General features: G+C 41.2%; 1 protein-coding gene across 5 annotated transcripts in view; it reads right to left on the bottom strand.

Moving 5' to 3' along the window:
* SPTBN5 (spectrin beta, non-erythrocytic 5) overlaps nucleotides 1-18754 on the bottom strand; it is a 445401-nt gene that overhangs the window by 407221 nt on the left and 19426 nt on the right. For all 5 annotated transcript variants that reach the window (XM_077264001.1, XM_077264014.1, XM_077264022.1 and 2 more), the window contains exon 2: nucleotides 3844-3970. In XM_077264001.1, coding sequence (XP_077120116.1) covers nucleotides 3844-3963 — 120 coding nt within the window. In that variant the 5' untranslated portion in view covers nucleotides 3964-3970. The remainder of the gene's footprint in view (nucleotides 1-3843; nucleotides 3971-18754) is intronic.

Raw genomic sequence — 18754 nt, 5'->3', positions numbered from 1 at the left:
CATTTGGCTCCTTTTTTAACAAATGTACCAAGAAATTCCTGAAAAAAATCTGCTGCCATCTACCAGGATGATGACAATGAAAGGAGGGTCGGAATTTAAGCAAGACAATGATCCCAAATAGCTAAGGAAACTCTCAATTGATTTCAGAGAAAGAAAATAAAGCTGCTAGATTGGCCGAGTCAATCACCTGGCCTGAATCCGACAGAAATCTTATGGAAGGAACTAAAGCACAGAGTTCATAGAAGCAGCCCACAGGACCTTCGGGATTGGAAGAGGGTTTGTGTGGAAGAATGGGCCAAAATTACAGCTGAGCAATGCCTGCGACTAGTTTCTCCATACAAGAGGCATCTTGAAGCTGTCATCACCAACAAAGGCTTTTGTACAAAGTATTACATACATTTCAGAAACTGTGTTCAATACTCTGTGTCGTTTCTCATTATTACACATACTGTAACTTAACTTACAGACATCTATAGTTTGATTTCTTCGCCTGTGTGAATTGGATGGGTTGTTACCAACATCTCGTGAGAATTTCATGTCAATAGTTCCTTTAGCAATACTGTAGATTTACTTAGAAAATTGGTGTTGTGTTCAATACTTATTTCACCGCTGCATGTTTATATTTCAAATCACATTGGTATTGTTCTGTGAATGATAGGCCAAATTAACAAAATATCAAAAAATTTGTAACATATCGTAAGACGCCAAAACAAGCAAACAAAAAGTTAAATGGCAGAATTTCTGTTTTTCACCATTTTTCACCCCCCTCCAAAAAAAGTAAGAAATATAGTCCAGAAAGTTGTATCAACTCCGAAAATGGTATCAGTCAAAACTATAGCTCATCCCCCAAAAAGCACGCCCTCCTACAACTCTATAAACCTAAATGTAGTCACTGAAAGCCCAAATTTGTTTTTTTGTAAGGTTTTTTTTTAATTTTAATAAATATCCAATAATTGTGCCAAAAATGTATGTTATCTCCTAACTCATTACTTAATCATCCTAAAAGAACAGGAGAACGCTTTTAAAATAGCAATACAATAATCTTCATTAATTACAATAACAGAATTATTTAAAAAAAACATGAGGGTTGTGAGGTAGTACATGATAAGACAACACATGGTATAACCTAATAATGTAAAAAGTGGTAGAATTTATTTAATATAAATTATTGCTTTATTAAATCACAAAAAAATAAGTTTTCTTTCAGGTCAAATATTATATCTTAAGGTATATAAAGTAATATACATATGGGTTTAAACAGGATTGTTGGCATAAAAAAGCAGTATTCTGCAATAAAAATATTTAATAAATGCAACCACAAACTGCTATTGCAGAATTTTAGAAAGCTATCGATGGTAAAAACTGTAACTGAAAACACCACCTGTATACATAGGCTTTACAGTTTTTACTATCAATAGCTTTCGAAAATTCTGCAATAGCAGTTTGTGGTTCCATTTATTAAATATTTTTATTGCAGAATACTGCTTTATTTATGCCAACAATCCTGTTAAACCCCTATGTATATGACTTTATATACCTTTAAGACATCATATTTGACCTGAAAGAAAACATATTTTTTTGTGATTTAATAAAGAAACAATTTATATTAGATAAATTATACCACTTTTTACATTATTAGGTTACACCATGTGTTGTCTTATGTACCACCTCATAACCCTTATGATTTTTAAATAATTATGTTATTAGAATTAATAAAGATTTTTGCATTGCTATTTTAAAATAAAGTTTTCCAGTTCTTTTAGGATCATTTTTTTTATATGCAGTAAAACAAATGTAAACTATTCTAACTTGGCACCACCGTAACAGTACTGACCTATAGACGAATGTTACCAGGGTCATTATTATTACGGTACCACAAAGTAAAACTCACATAAAACAATGGTGGAAAGGATGATTTTTACAATTTCCCCTTACTCAAATTTTTGTTTTTAGTTTTTATCAACGTTAGGAGCCTCATTCAGACGTCCGAATTGCATGTATGTTATCTATCCATTTTTTTCTCAGATTCAACATGCACATTATAATCTATGGTGCTACTCACATGTCCGTGTTTTTACAAGGACCTTATGTCTGTCCAAAACTCAACTTTTTTTTTTTTTTTTGGTGGGGGGGGATCTCTGATAACAAGGGCCAATGCAAGTCTATAGGTCAATGAAAAACACGTACATCACATGGATAAAATCCATGTGCCATCCGTGCACTCTCCATATTTAACACTGCAAAGTATCGGAGAAGCTTTGTAATTTCTATTCATCCATTGTGAACAACACTGATGGCATCATGGCACCGATGGTAAAAATTGAGCACACTGATCCAAAACACTGATGACACCGGTATCATTTTGTCACGTATGTCTTTAAGCACGGATGTCATTCAAAACTACAATTCATTCCACACAAAAAAACAAGCCCTCATGGGTATGTCAACTGAAAAGCAAAGCTACAGCTCTTGGAAGGCAAGAGAAAAAAACTTGAAAGTATAAAATAAAAAAAAATGGCTGAATCACCATAAAAATTGATCAAAAAGCATATGCAAGAATAAAACACTAACAGCTCAGTTAATGAAAAAATACTAAATGTGTGAGTGTCTGACTACTCAAAGAAAAAAAAGTTGTTTTTTTCAAAATCATACATTTATTATAGAAAAGTAATAAAAAAAAGTGGTATCCCCAGAACTGTGAATAGCAGAAACCTTTAACTATAAAATCGCAAAAGTAAAATTATCCCAAAAGATGTGGCAAATTTATCATTAGCCCCTGTAATAAATTTGGTGCATTTTAACCACTTACAGCACAGAATGCCGGCTTTATTATATAGACGGGATCTGCCAGTCGTAGCTGTGACCAGAGCTGGCCCCTATCGCTGCTGTTTAACCATTTATGATGCCACTGTCAAACACTGATAGAGGCATTTTAAATGGCTTGGCTGGAAGTGTGCACATGCACTGGTTCCCAGGATACAGACCCCTTCTCCCACGGCTTGCCATGACAATTGGGGCCTACTGAAGGTTCCCAGCACTGCTATTTTGGTCTTCCTATGAATCGCAGCCTTTAGAGGAGGTCAATTTCACTATATACTGAACTGCTGTAGTGGATCTGTATTGTAGATCAAATGATTTCAGGTGGAGGTCCCTTATCGGGGACTAAAAAACAAAAAAAAACACCAGAATTGCTGTTTTTTGGTTGCTGCAGTTTCTTAAAAATTGTAATAAAAAAGGATCAAAACATTTTATGTACTGCAAATTACTAGATAGCTAATAATTTAAATTAATAGACTGTCCTTAGGAGATGCCATCAATTTTAGAATGGTTGAGGGCCGACTCTCAGCATTGAAGGGCTTTGAAAAGGACAAATCTGCAATACAAAGCACAGCACACTTTAAAAAAAAAAAAAGTACACCATGTTTGTAGTGAAATATTTCTGCAGAAAACCTAGGGAAAGTTGCAGGGAAATCTGCATGACAAACCACACCTGATTTATGGAATTTTAACACAGATTTTTTTTGGGGGTAGATTTTTCTGTATAAAACAAACAAAGTCAAACATCCATAACAAGAAAAAACACACACACTTTTCTTTTTAAGTCCAACTATGGGACTTGAAGCTGTGATGCTTTATGTAAGCAAGTCAGCTACTGTAATGCATTGGAATATTCACATTTCCTCCGTCCAGGAGGCTCCTTAGGTTCCGTAGCCACTCATAACCTGGGTTAAAGTAGAAATCTCCAAATGATAGACAAATGCCTTCAGCCACTGTGCTGTGTACAAGGGTCACCTATGCTTTATGAGGTGTAATAGCAAATATTGAATAGTAGATTTTACTTACATTCTCTCTGTAGATGTTGTTCATCCAGTTAGTAAATGTCTTCTTTTGCATAGCCATGCGCTGCTCCTGCAGTTTCTTAATATGGCTCTTTTCATACTCGTGCATTCCTTCTTCATCCATTTTGATGCTAAATGAAAGAAAACAAAACAGAAACTTTAGGCTGTATCTTGCCAGAGAAAAAGTTTGAACAGAGTAAGAAGAAGGTGTAAAAGCACTGGGAGTGGAAAGAGATTTTTGTAACTATAGTTGTGGCTTGACTACTGTATACATAATGTTTCTCTTTCACACTACTCAATATTTATCAGTATTACGTCGGGGTCAGACCTAACGTATCAAAATACGGCCGAGATACACAGAAAAGTTCCAGAACAGTGATCCGTTTCAATGCAAGGATGCGATTTTTTCTCCAAAAATTATCCGTGTGTCATCTGTATGGCATCCGTAGGGCGAGATTTTCTCACCGGCTTGCAAAATGGACATAGAATGGATCCATGGGCCCAAATATTCGTGAAAACATATATACAGTATATATACATTACAGACCAAAAGTTTGGACACACCTTCTCATTTAAAGATTTTTTCTGTATTTTCATGACTATAAAAATTGTACATTCACACTGAAGGCATCAAAACTATGAATTAATACATGTGGAATTGTATACAGTGGGGCAAAAAAGTATTTAGTCAGTCAGCAATAGTGCAAGTTCCACCACTTAAAAAGATGAGAGGCGTCTGTAATTTACATCATAGGTAGACCTCAACTATGGGAGACAAACTGAGAAAAAAAAAATCCAGAAAATCACATTGTCTGTTTTTTTATCATTTTATTTGCATTTTATGGTGGAAAATAAGTATTTGGTCAGAAACAAACAATCAAGATTTCTGGCTCTCACAGACCTGTAACTTCTTCTTTAAGAGTCTCCTCTTTCCTCCACTCATTACCTGTAGTAATGGCACCTGTTTAAACTTGTTATCAGTATAAAAAGACACCTGTGCACACCCTCAAACAGTCTGACTCCAAACTCCACTATGGTGAAGACCAAAGAGCTGTCAAAGGACACCAGAAACAAAATTGTAGCCCTGCACCAGGCTGGGAAGACTGAATCTGCAATAGCCAACCAGCTTGGAGTGAAGAAATCAACAGTGGGAGCAATAATTAGAAAATGGAAGACATACAAGACCAGTGATAATCTCCCTCGATCTGGGGCTCCACGCAAAATCCCACCCCGTGGGGTCAGAATGATCACAAGAACGGTGAGCAAAAATCCCAGAACCACGCAGGGGGACCTAGTGAATAAACTGCAGAGAGCTGGGACCAATGTAACAAGGCCTACCATAAGTAACACACTATGCCACCATGGACTCAGATCCTGCAGTGCCAGACGTGTCCCACTGCTTAAGCCAGTACATGTCCGGGCCCGTCAGAAGTTTGCTAAAGAGCATTTGGATGATCCAGAGGAGTTTTGGGAGAATGTCCTATGGTCTGATGAAACCAAACTGGAACTGTTTGGTAGAAACACAACTTGTCGTGTTTGGAGGAAAAAGAATACTGAGTTGCATCCATCAAACAGCATACCTACTGTAAAGCATGGTGGTGGAAATATCATGCTTTGGGGCTGTTTCTCTGCAAAGGGGCCAGGACGACTGATCCGGGTACATGAAAGAATGAATGGGGCCATGTATCGTGAGATTTTGAGTGCAAACCTCCTTCCATCAGCAAGAGCATTGAAGTTGAAACGTGGCTGGGTCTTTCAACATGACAATGATCCAAAGCACACCGCCAGGGCAACGAAGGAGTGGCTTGGTAAGAAGCATTTCAAGGTCCTGGAGTGGCCTAGCCAGTCTCCAGATCTCAACCCTATAGAAAACCTTTGGAGGGAGTTGAAAGTCCGTGTTGCCAAGCGAAAAGCCAAAAACATCACTGCTCTAGAGGAGATCTGCATGGAGAAATGGGCCAAAATACCAACAACAGTGTGTGGCAACCTTGTGAAGACTTATAGAAAACGTTTGACCTCTGTCATTGCCAACAAAGGATATATTACAAAGTATTGAGATGAAATTTTGTTTCTGACCAAATACTTATTTTCCACCATAATATGCAAATAAAATGATAAAAAAACAGACAATGTGATTTTCTGGATTTTTTTTTCTCAGTTTGTCTCCCATAGTTGAGGTCTACCTATGATGTAAATTACAGACGCCTCTCATCTTTTTAAGTGGTGGAACTTGCACTATTGCTGACTGACTAAATACTTTTTTGCCCCACTGTATTTAAAGGGACTCTGTCACCCCCTCCAGCCGTTATAAACTAAAAGAGCCACCTTGTGCAGCAGTAATGCTGCATTCTAACAAGGTGGCTCTTTTAGTTTGTGGTGCAGTTATAGCCAAAATAAAGCATTTTATATTTTCGCCAAAATACCTATCTTTAGCCCTGGAGGCAGGTCTTAACCCCTCTGCTGCAACCGCCACACTTCAGTCACTCAAATCTTCTTCGGCACTGGGCGCCGCCCCCCCCGCACTGTTTTCCACTCAAATCCAGCTTGTGAATCCCAGCCCCGCAGTGTGTTATGCATTATGCACAGTGCGGGGATTTCTTGCCTCATAAATGGGGTTGGGACCATCAGTTGTGTTGTGCAGAAGTTTGGTGGATACACAGCTGATAGTCCTACTGAATAGACTGATAGAATTTGTATTATGGCAAGAAAAAAGCAGCTAAGTAAAAAAAAACGAGTGGCCATCATTACTTTAAGAAATGAAGGTCAGTCAGTTTAAAAATTGGGAAAACTTTGAAAGTGTCCCCAAGTGCAGTGACAAAAAACATCAAGCACTACAAAGAAACTGGCTCACATGAGGACCGCCCCTGGAAAGGAAGACCAAGAGTCACCTCTGCTTCTGAGGATAAGTTTATCCAAGTCACCAGCCTCAGAAATCGCAGGTTAACAGCAGCTCAGATTAGAGACCAGGTCAATGCCACACAGAGTTCTAGCAGCAGACACATCTCTACAACAACTGTTTAGAGGAGACTTTGTGCAGGAGGCCTTCATGGTAAAATAGCTGCTAGGATACCACTGCTAAGGACAGGCAACAAGCAGAAGAGACTTGTTTGGGCTAAAGAACACAAGGAATGGACTTTAGACCAGTGGAAATCTGTGCTTTGATCTGATGAGTCCAAATGTGAGATCTTTGGTTCCAACCACCGTGTCTTTGTGCGATGCAGAAAAGGTGAACGGATGGACTCTACATGCCTGGTTCCCACCGTGAAGCATGGAGGAGGAGGTGTGATGGTGTGGGGGTGCTTTTCTGGTGACACTGTTGGGGATTTATTCAAAATTGAAGGCATACTGAGCCAGCATGGCTACCACAGCATCTTGCATCGGCATGCTATTCCATCCGGTTTGCGTTTAGTTGGACCATCATTTATTTTTCAACAGGACAATGACCCCAAACACACCTCCAGGCTGTGTAAGGGCTATTTGACCAAGAAGGAGAGTGATGGGGTGCTACGCCAGATGACCTGGCCTCCACAGTCACCAGACCTGAACCCAATCGAGATGGTTTGGGGTGAGCTGGACCACAGAGTGAAGGCAAAAGGGCTAACAAGTGCTAAGCATCTCTGGGAACTCCTTCAAGATTGTTGGAAGACCATTCCCAGTGACTACCTCTTGAAGCTAACAAGAGAATGCCAAGAGTATGCAAAGCAGTCATCAAAGCAAAAGGTGGCTACTTTGAAGAACCTAGAATATTCGACATAATTTCAGTTGTTTCACACTTTTTTGTTAAGTATATAATTCCACATGTGTTAATTCATAGTTTTGATGCCTTCAGTGTACAATTTTCACAGTCATGAAAATACAGAAAAATCTTTAAATGAGAATGTGTGTCAAAAGTTTTGGCCTGTACTGTATGTTATGGACTGCTTTTAGTGGACCTTCATAGAGCGGGTGGACGGAGGTCCACCGTATCTCCTCATGCAGAATACTGACAGGACAAAAAAATCAAGAAAAAATGTGGTAGTTACTAATGGTTCCCCTATGCTTGGTTAGAAAAAGTAACCATTACTGACAATCTAATTTTTTTGTTTTTGATTTCTTTTAGTGTTTCTTAAAGCCAGAAAGTTGCCATTTGAAATGACTTTAGTTTTGTGCCATGTCTGTGATCTGCTTTTTTCCTACAAAATTAAACAACTGAAAGACCATTCTCCAAGGCCGGTGATTCCATAAATTTTGCCAGGGATTGTATTAAATAAATATATATATATATACACACACTTCTCACAAAATTAGAATATCATCATATGCGATCGGCCGAGCTCATGGGGGGAGCACGGCCGATCACGGCCAGGTGTCAGCTGACTATCGCAGCTGACATCCGGCACTATGTGCCAGGAGTGGTCACGGACCGCCCCCGGCACATTAACCCCCGGCACACTGCGATCAAACATGATCGCAGTGTTCCGGCGGTATAGGGAAGCATCGCGCAGGGAGGGGGCTCCCTGCGTGCTTCCCTGAGACCCCCGGAGCAACGCGATGTGATCGCGTTGCTCCGAGGGTCTCTTACCTCCTCCTCCCTGCAGCAGGCCTGGATCAAAAATGGCCGCGGCATCCGGGTCCTGCAGGGAGGTGGCTTCACCGGGAAGCCTGGAGGAGCTGTGCACGTCAGATCGCCGATCTGACAGATTGCTGTGCAAACTGTCGGATCAGCGATCTTACACTATAACATGATGCCCCCCTGGGGCAATGTTATAGTGTAAAAAAAAAATATTCACATGTGTAAAAAAAAATTTAAAAATTCCCCAAAAAAATTCCCCCCCAAAAAATTATATATTGTTCCTATAAATACATTTCTTTATCTAAATAATAAAAAAACAATAAAAGTACACATATTTAGTATCACCGCGTCCGTAACAACCCGACCTATAAAACTGTCCCACTAGTTAACCCCTTCAGTGGACACCGCTAAAAAAAAAAAAAACGAGGCAAAAAACAACGCTTTATTACCATACCGCCAAACAAAAAGTGGAATAACACGTGATCAAAAAGACAGATATAAATAACCATGGTACCGCTGAAAACGTCATCTTGTCCCGCAAAAAACGAGCCACCATACAGCATCATCAAAGAAAAAATAAAAAAGTTATAGTCCTCAGAATAAAGCGATGCAAAAATAATTATTTTTTCTATAAAATAGTTTTTATCGTACTAAAAGCGCCAAAACATAAAAAAATGATTTAAATGAGGTATCGCTGTAATCGTACTGACCTGAAGAATAAAACTGCTTTGTCCATTTTACCAAACGCGGAACGGTATAAACGCCTCCCCCAAAAGAAATTCATGAATAGCTGGTTTTTGGTCATTCTGCCCCACAAAAATCGGAATAAAAAGCGATCAAAAAATGTCATGTGCCCGAAAATGTTACCAATAAAAACGTCAACTCATCGTGCAAAAACAAGACCTCACATGACTCTGTGAACCAAAATATGGAAAAATGTGGTAACGCAAAAAATATTTTTTGCAATAAAAAGCGTCTTTCAGTGTGTGACGGCTGCCAATCATAAAAATCCGCTAAAAAACCCGCTATAAAAGTAAATCAAACCCCCCTTCATCACCCCCTTAGATAGCAAAAAATAAAAAAATTAAAAAAATGCATTTATTTCTACTTTTCCATTAGGTTTAGGGTTAGGGTTAGGGCTAGGGTTAGGGCTAGGGTTAGGACTAGGGTTGGGGCTAGGATTAAGGCTACAGTTAGGGTTGGGGCTAAAGTTAGGGTTAGGGTTTGGATTACATTTACGGTTGGGAATAGGGTTGGGATTAGGGTTAGTGGTGTGGTTAGGGTTACCGTTGGGAATAGGGTTAGGGATGTGTTTGGATTAGGGTTTCAGTTATAATTGGGGGGTTTCCACTGTTTAGGCACATCAGGGGCTCTCCAAATGCAACATGGCTTCCCATCTCAATTCCTGTCAATTTTGCATTGAAAAGTCAAATGGCGCTCCTTCCCTTCTGAGCTCTCCCATGCGCCCAAACAGTGGTTTACCCCCACATATGGGGTATCAGCGTACTCAGGACAAATTGGACAACAACTTTTTGTGTCCAATTTCTTCTCTTACCCTTGGGAAAATAAAAAATTGGGGGTGAAAAGATCATTTTTGTGAAAAAATATGATTTTTTATTTTTACGGCTCTGCATTATAAACTTCTGTGAATCACTTAATGGTCAAAGTGCTCACCACACATCTAGATAAGTTCCTTAGGGGGTCTACTTTCCAAAATGGTGTCACTTGTGGGGGAGTTTCAATGTTTAAGCACATCAGGGTCTCTCCAAACGCAACATGGCGTCCCATCTCAATTCTAGTCAATTTTGCATTGAAAAGTCAAATGGTGCTCCTTCGCTTCCGAGCTCTGCCATGCGCCCAAACAGTGGTTTACCCCCACATATGGGGTATCGGCGTACTCAGGACAAATTGTACAACAACTTTTGGGGTCAATTTTCTCCTGTTACCCTTGGTAAAATAAAACAAATTGGAGCTGCAGTAATTTTTTTGTGAAAAAAAGTTAAACGTTCATTTTTATTTAAACATTCCAAAAATTCCTGTGAAACACCTGAAGGGTTAATAATCTTCTTGAATGTGGTTTTAAGCACCTTGAGGGGTGCAGTTTTTAGAATGGTGTCACACTTGGGTATTTTCTATCATATAGACCCATCAAAATGACTTCAAATGAGATGCAGGGGTGCATTCGTGCACTATCATTCGTGTAGTTTTTTTTCAAAGTATTTTTTTTTTTTTTCTAAGTATGCGGCAGTTATAACATGGCAGAATATAACAAGCATCTCTCTTCTCTTTATACAGGTAAACATATCATTCATTCCCTGAACTGAAATATCCTGCATGTCTATTGCTCCATTCCCTGACAGCAAGCAGCTTGGATGGTAAACATATCATTCATTCCCTGAACTGAAATATCCTGCATGTCTATTGCTCCATTCCCTGACAGCAAGCAGCTTGGATGGTAAACATATCATTCATTCCCTGAACTGAAATATCCTGCATGTCTATTGCTCCATTCCCTGACAGCAAGCAGCTTGGATGGTAAACATATCATTCATTCCCTGAACTGAAATATCCTGCATGTCTATTGCTCCATTCCCTGACAGCAAGCGGCTTGGATGGTCTCTGAGTCATTCTATCTTCGGCATTGAATCCTGCATATAGCTATATATGTTAGTCATCTTATTATGCATTTGTTTGTGTTTATAGATATTTAACTCACTTTGCTTGTCCCTATGTGGGGAGATCACATAACTGTTTCAAAGGGGTTTATGATCCATGTCGACCTGGACATTTGTTTATCTGATCACTACATTTATTGTGTCCTGCTGTCTCAACTGAAGTAGATTGATTTGTAACGAGAGGGGGAGAAACACCCTAAAAAAAAAAAAAAAAAAGTGAGATCTAAGAGCTAGCCTTCTATAAATGTAGACATAGCTTGGGGGTGCATTCGTGCACTATCATTCGTGTAGTTTTTTTTTAAAGTATTTTTTTTTTTCTAAGTATGCGGCAGTTATAACATGGCAGTTAGACAGGGCAGGAGACAGGTAAGACAATCTAAACCTATTCCCTATTCACTTGAAACAGAACAAATACACACCATATGTATCTGTATAATCTATATCCTGGCTGCTGCATTCACTCACCGCCCTTGCATAAACTCTTTAAACTCCATCCATATCGGCCCCTCTGTCCTCTCCTCTCCTATGTATAGCACTCATGCTCTGTTCACATTGCTTAACAGCGCAGATCCATTCAGTCCCACCATCCAACACAAGAGACGCTCTCACAAATCACTTAACCATCTGCTCACTCTTTCTATCCTCCTTCTCCTAGTCGCTGGAGACATCTCTCCAAACCCCGGCCCCCCATGTTATAGCCAGTCAAACCTCCCAACTGCTACACCCAGAAACCCCTCTAACCTTATTAATATTCCATGCATGCCTTCTGTCTCTTTCAATTGTGCTCTTTGGAATTCTCGCTCTGTGTGTAATAAACTCTCCTTCATTCATGACTTCTTCCTTTCTAATTCTCTTAATCTCCTGGCTCTTACTGAAACCTGGATCCAGCAGTCAGACACCACCGCTGCTGCTGCTCTCTCATATGGTGGACTACACTTTTCTCATACCCCAAGAGCAGACAACAGAGCAGGTGGAGGCGTTGGTCTGCTCCTTTCACCCAAATGTACCTTCCAAGTTATCCCCCAAGTACCCTCACTTGTATTCCCGTCCTTTGAAGTCCATGCTGTCAGACTCTACGTCCCCTTCTCCATGCGAGTGGCGGTGGTGTATCGTCCTCCTGGCCCCTCTCATCAGTTCCTGGATCATTTTGCCACCTGGCTTCCACACTTTCTCTCCTGTGACACCCCCACCCTTATCATGGGTGATTTCAACATCCCCATTGCTTCTCCCCTCTCCCCATCTGCTTCTCACCTTTTATCTCTAACCTCCTCTTTCGGCCTCTCGCAGCATACTAACTCTCCAACGCATGAAGATGGAAACTCCCTTGACTTGGTCTTCTCCCGACTTTGCTCAGTGGATGATTTCACAAACTCCCCTCTCCCGCTCTCTGACCACAACCTTCTTTCATTCTCTATCAAGAACTGCCATCCCGCTCAGGTCACCCCCACTTTCCACACTTATAGAAACATACAGGCCATTAACAACCAGAAACTTATGACGAACTTGCAGTCCTCATTGGCCCCAATCTCCTCCATCTCATGTCCTGATTCTGCTCTGAAGCATTACAATGAAACCCTGCAAAGCGCCCTGGATGAAGCTGCTCCTCCTATACATAGAGCAACTCGACACAGACGGCGACAACCGTGGCACACACTGCAAACACGTTTCCTGCAGCGGTGCTCCAGGAGCGCCGAACGTCTGTGGAGAAAATCTAATCTACCCGAAGATTTCATCCATTATAAGTTCATGCTAAAAACATACAACTCTGCCCTTCACCTCTCCAAACAAACCTATTTCAACACCCTCATCACCTCACTGTCCAATAACCCTAAACATCTCTTCGACACTTTCCAGTCCCTACTCAACCCAAGAGAGCAGGCCCCAACCACAGATCTCCGCGCTGACGATCTGGCCAATTACTTCAAAGAAAAAAATTGACCACATTCGACAGGAAATCATCTCCCAATCTCTTCATACCAGGCACTGTCCTCCCTCCCCCACTGCATCTAGTTCACTCTCTGACTTTGAACTAGTTACAGAAGAAGAAGTAAGCAGGCTCCTTGCATCTTCTCATCTTCTCGTCCGACCACTTGCACCAGTGACCCCATTCCGTCACATCTCCTCCAGTCCCTTTCCCCGGCTGTCACCTCTCACATAACAAAAATATTCAACCTTTCCCTCACTTCCGGTATTTTTCCCTCCTCATTTAAGCATGCCATCATACATCCATTACTTAAAAAACCCTCCCTTGACCAAAACTGTGCCGCTAATTATAGACCTGTCTCTAATCTTCCCTTCATCTCTAAACTCCTGGAACGCCTGGTCCACTCCCGTCTTACCCGCTATCTCTCAGATAACTCTCTTCTCGACCCTCTTCAATCTGGCTTCCGCTCTTTACACTCTACTGAAACTGCCCTCACTAAAGTCTCTAATGACCTACTAACAGCTAAATCTAATGGTCACTACTCCATGCTAATTCTCTTGGATCTTTCCGCAGCATTCGACACTGTGGATCATCAGCTCCTCCTCACTATGCTCCGCTCCATCGGCATCAAGGACACCGTTCTCTCTTGGTTCTCCTCCTATCTCTCTGACCGATCCTTCACTGTATGTTTTGCTGGTTCCTCCTCCTCTCCCCTTCCCCTTACTGTTGGGGTTCCTCAAGGATCAGTCCTAGGCCCCCTCCTCTTCTCTTTGTATACTGCCCCTATTGGACAAACAATCAGTAGATTTGGTTTCCAGTACCATCTCTATGCTGACGACACCCAATTATACACCTCTTCTCCTGCTTTCACTCCGACCTTAGAAAACACCAGTGATTGTCTTACCGCTGTCTCTAACATCATGTCCTCCCTCTATCTGAAACTGAACCTGTCAAAAACTGAACTCCTCGTGTTCTCTCCCTCTACTAACCTACCTTTGCCTGACATTGCCATCTCCGTGTGCGGTTCCACCATTACTCCAAAGCAACATGCCCGCTGCCTTGGGGTCATCCTTGATTCCGAGCTTTCATTCACCCCCCACATCTGATCACTGGCTCGCTCTTCTTATCTGCATCTCAAAAATATTTCTAGAATTCGCCCTTTTCTTACTTTCGACTCTGCAAAAACTCTTACTGTCTCACTTATTCATTCTCGTCTGGACTAATGTAACTCTCTACTAATCGGCCTCCCTCTTACCAAACTCTCCCCGCTCCAATCTGTCCTGAATGCTGCTGCCAGGATCATATTCCTCACCAACCGTTACACCGATGCCTCTACCTTGTGCCAGTCATTACACTGGCTACCCATCCACTCCAGAATCCAGTACAAAACTACTACCCTCATCCACAAAGCACTCCATGGCTCAGCACCACCCTACATCGCCTCTCTGGTCTCAGTCTACCACCCTACCCGTGCTCTCCGTTCTGCTAATGACCTCAGGTTAGCATCCTCAATAATCAGAACCTCCCATTCCCGTCTCCAAGACTTTACACGTGCTGCGTCGATTCTTTGGAATGCACTACCTAGGTTAATACGATTAATCCCCAATCCCCACAGTTTTAAGCGCGGCCTAAAAACTCATTTGTTCAGATAGGTTAATGTGTTGAGGCGGTAGGCCAAACTATCCCTGTGTGGCCTAATAAAAACAAAAAACAAAAAACAAAACACATAATCAGGTTCCTCGCATCATGTTCTCATACACTTTATGCAGTCAATAGCCCTCTGTGTCTGTACTGCTACATACTTAGGCAGTTAACTGGTTCATGCAGCTTTACATGAACACCCGAGCCTTACACTATGGCTGGTCCAAATAACTAAAGCAATTGTTACCATCCACCTCTCGTGTCTCCCCTTTTCCTCATAGTTTGTAAGCTTGCGAGCAGGGCCCTCATTCCTCCTGGTATCTGTTTTGAACTGTGATTTCCGTTATGCTGTAATGTCTATTGTCTGTACAAGCCCCCTCTATAATTTGTAAAGCGCTGCGGAATATGTTGGCGCTATATAAATAAAATTATTATTATTATTATTATTAGATGTGGTCCCTAAAAAAAATGGCGTTGTAAAAATGATAAATTGCTGGTCAACTTTTAACCCTTATAACTCCCTAACAAAAAAAAATTTTGGTTAAAGAACTGTGCTGATGTAAAGTAGACATGTGGGAAATGTTACTTATTAAGTATTTTGCGTGATATATCTCTGTGATTTAAGGGCATAAAAATTCAAAGTTGGAAAATTGCGAAATTTTCACAATTGTCGCCAAATTTCCATTTTTTTCACAAATAAACGCAGGTTATATCGAAGAAATTTTACCACTATCAAAAAGTACAATCTGTCACGAGAAAACAATGTCAGCATCACCGGGATTCGTTGAAGCGTTCCAGAGTTATAACCTCATAAAGGGACAGTGGTCAGAATTGTAAAAATTGGCCTGGTCATTAATGTGCAAACCACCCTTGGGGGTAAAGGGGTTAAGCAAGCTTATGTAAGGTCAATAATTGATTTTCATCAGCCATACTCTCCTTCACATGAGAAGCACCTGTATGTATTATATACACATACACATATTTTATTGCATCTAAAATTTGAAAAAATTAAAAATGTATATACAGTATATATATATGTGTGTGTGTGTGTATCTATATATATATATATATATATATATATATATATATAATCGTATATACTCGAGTATAAGCCGAGATTTTCAGCCCAAGTTTTTGGGCTGAAAGTGCCCCTCTCGGCTTATACTCGAGTCACGGTCGGCGGCAGGGTCGGCGGGTGAGGGGGAGAGGGCGCTGAGGCATACTTACCTGCTTCCGGGGCTCCTGGCGCTGTCCCTGCAGTCCCATGGTCTCCGGGTGCCGCAGCTCTTCCCCTGTTCAGCGGTCACATGGGACCGCTCATTAGAGAAATGAATATGGACTCCACTCCCATAGGGGTGGAGCCGCATATTCATTCCTCTAATCAGCGGTAACGGTGACAGCTGATAAAGGAAGAGGCTGCGGCACCGAAGACCAGCTGTCCGGGGGAAGGAGCGGGACGCCGGGAGCAGGTAAGTATTACATATTCACCTGTCCGCGTTCCACATGCCGGGCGCCGCTCCATCTTCCCGGCGTCTCTCCGCACTGACTGTGCAGGTCAGAGGGCGCGATGACGCATATAGTGTGGGCGCCGCCCTCTGCCTGATCAGTCAGTGCAGAGAGACGCCGAGACGGGATGCTGAGGAGCTGCAAGCAAGAGAGGTGAGGTCTTTTTTTTTTATTGCAGCAGCAGCAATGGCACAGATTTATATGGTACATCTATGGGGCAATAATGAACGGTGCAGAGCACTATATGGCACAGCTATGGGGCAATAATGAACGGTGCAGAGCACTATATGGCACAGCTATGGGGCAATAATGAACGGTGCAGAGCACTATATGGCACAGCTTTCTATGGTACAGCTATGGGGCAATAATGAACGGTGCAGAGCACTATATGGCACAGCTATGGGGCCATAATGAACGGTATGGAGCATCTATTTTTATTTTTGAAATTCACCGGTAGCTGCTGCATTTTCCACCCTAGGCTTATACTCGAGTCAATAAGTTTTCCCAGTTTTTTGTGGCAAAATTAGGGGGGTCGGCTTATACTCGGGTCGGCTTATACTCGAGTATATACGGTATATGTGGTTTTTTTTATTTTAGATGCAATAAAATCAACAGATCATGAAAGATTTTTCCTTTATGTGACATCACTGTCCTATTACAAGTAGTAGCTTCCCAGTTTACGCATTCACTACTGGACCTAGATATGAAGCTTCTTTGTAACATTTAATGTGTAATATTTTTCCCTTTCACAGTTTCACAAAGATCAAAGTAGCAGGGATACATCTATTAATAAAGTAGCCTAGTAGAACTTGTGCTATACTGAATATTTTGTAAAATTTATAGAAGTAAAACTCATCAAATATACATTCTATATTTCCATCCAGTGTTAATAAGTGAACAAAATGGGTCATTATCAGAAAAGACCTTTTAACCTGTCTTATAAAAATTCCTGTGTATCATAATCTCTGGCATACATGTATTTTTTCCTCAGCCCTTGGAAAGTTATCCTAATAAGTCCCCCATGGGACTTCAGTTGTTAATGTGCCTGGGATGTAAAGTTGGAAAAGCTAGCTGAAGAATCTGATATTGTGTTACAAGCTGAAGCATTTCCCATTTCTGGGGATTAAATAAAAAAAAACAGCATGAGACCTAGGAAAAGCATAAAAGGAGTCAATATAGCTTTCCTGTCTAAAGGCAAGGTATTATAGTGTTAGGAGCCTTGGTATATAATTTATTTTCCACAGGGCAGGATAGGCTGTACATTTAACCATTACACTATACCAGGCACTGGTATATGGAAGGTTTTTAGATCCCTTAAAATTTTTCACTCTTGGAGTTATTGCAGCCATATGGTAAATTCAAAAAAGTTAATTTTTTTCACATTAATGTACACTCTGCACCCCATCTTGAAAAAAAAAAAACAAATGTAGAAAATTTTGAAAATTTAATATAAAAGTATTACTGAAATATCACATGGTCATAAGTATTCAGACCCTTTGCTCAGGCACTCATATTTAAGTCACATTTCCTTGTGATTCTCCTTAAGCTAGTTCTACGCCTTCATTGGAGTCCATCTGTGTTTAATTAAATTGATAGGACATGATTTGGAAAGGCACACACCTGTCTATATAAGGCCTCACAGCTCACAGTGTATGTCAGCCCAAATGAGAATCCAGAGGTCAAAGGAACTGGCCAAGGAGCTCAGAGACAGAATTGTGGCAAGGCACAGATCTGGCCAAGGTTACAACAGAATTTCTGCAGTACTCAAGGTTTCTAAAAGCACTGTAGCCTCCATAATTCTTAAATGGAAGAAGTTTGGGACCTCCAGAAGTCTTCCTAGACTGGCCGTCCAGCCAAACTGAGCAATCGTGGGAGAAGAGCCTTGGTGAGAGAGGTAAAGAAGAACCCCAAGATCACTGTGGCTGAGCTCAAGAGATGCAGCAGGGAGATGGCAGAAAGTTCCACCAAGTCAACTATCACTGCAGCCCTCCACCAGTCAGGCCTTTATGGCAGAAGAGTGGCCTAACGGAAGCCTCTCCTCAGTGCCAGACATATGAAAGCCCGCATAGAGTTTGCTAAAAAACACATGAAGGACTCCCAGACTATAAGAAATAAGATTCTCTGGTCTGATGAGACAAAGACAGATGTTTTTGGTGATAATTCTAAGCGGCATGTGTGGAGAAAACCTGTCATTGCTCATCACCTGCCTAATACAATCCCAACAGTGAAACATGGTGGTGGCAGCATCATGCTATGGAGGTGTTTTTCAGTTGCAGGGACAGGACAACTGGTTGTCATTGATGGAAACATGAATGCGGCCAAGTAGAGAGATATCCTGGATGAAAACCTCTTTCAGAGTGCTCTGGACCTCAGACTTGTGTTATGATCCTTAGTGGCTGAGGATCACCGAATGGACTAGCTAAGTTATTGAACATAGAACAAGCTCTAGGGAGGTGGTAACTGGACTGACCGCAATCCTGATTCTAACCAAACACACTAAAGGTAGCCGGTGAACGTGCCTAAATTCCTGGACGTCTCGACGCAGCCTGAGAAACTTGCTACCCCTATAGAGAAAGTAAGACCTCACTTGCCTCAGAGAAATGACCCCAAAGATATA

The sequence above is a fragment of the Ranitomeya variabilis genome, chromosome 1 (genome assembly GCF_051348905.1).
Source record: "Ranitomeya variabilis isolate aRanVar5 chromosome 1, aRanVar5.hap1, whole genome shotgun sequence".
Taxonomy (NCBI): domain Eukaryota; kingdom Metazoa; phylum Chordata; class Amphibia; order Anura; family Dendrobatidae; genus Ranitomeya; species Ranitomeya variabilis.
Note: the sequence above shows the minus strand (reverse complement) of the source record. Positions and strands in the feature narration are given on the sequence as shown.